The sequence below is a fragment of the Charadrius vociferus genome, unplaced genomic scaffold (genome assembly GCF_000708025.1).
Source record: "Charadrius vociferus isolate BGI_N301 unplaced genomic scaffold, ASM70802v2 scaffold340, whole genome shotgun sequence".
In the NCBI taxonomy this organism is placed as follows: Eukaryota; Metazoa; Chordata; class Aves; order Charadriiformes; family Charadriidae; genus Charadrius; species Charadrius vociferus.
In genome coordinates, this window is record NW_009646631.1 from 1401876 (window position 1) to 1402147 (window position 272).

The 272-nt window shown below is 67.3% G+C and overlaps 1 protein-coding gene across 3 annotated transcripts in view; it reads right to left on the reverse strand.

Moving 5' to 3' along the window:
* The window catches only part of RCOR3 (REST corepressor 3), a 23575-nt gene extending 23418 nt beyond the window's left edge, over positions 1 to 157 (reverse strand). For all 3 annotated transcript variants that reach the window (XM_009888353.1, XM_009888345.1, XM_009888361.1), the window contains exon 1: positions 107 to 157. In XM_009888353.1, the coding sequence (XP_009886655.1) occupies positions 107 to 155 (49 nt within the window). In that variant the 5' untranslated portion in view covers positions 156 to 157. The remainder of the gene's footprint in view (positions 1 to 106) is intronic.
* Positions 158 to 272: the final 115 nt, after the last annotated feature.

Consider the following 272-nt stretch of genomic DNA (forward strand, 5'->3'; position numbering starts at 1 on the left):
CGCCGGGAGAGCACCGAGCCGAGCCCACCCCAGCACCAAACCCAGCCCCTCCCGCCGGGGGAACGGCGGCGGCAAGATGTCAGGTTACAGCCGAAAAGCGATTTACCGGGCTCGAAGTCAGGAATGCGCGCCTGGTATTCCGCTCCGACCCTCATTCCTACATCTGCAACACAAAGGAGGAGGGGGGTGGGGGGAAGAGAAATTAACGGCTTGGGTGTCCCCGGCCGGCCCCGTCCCAGGCTACCGCCGTGTGGCGGGGCGGGCTGGCGGAC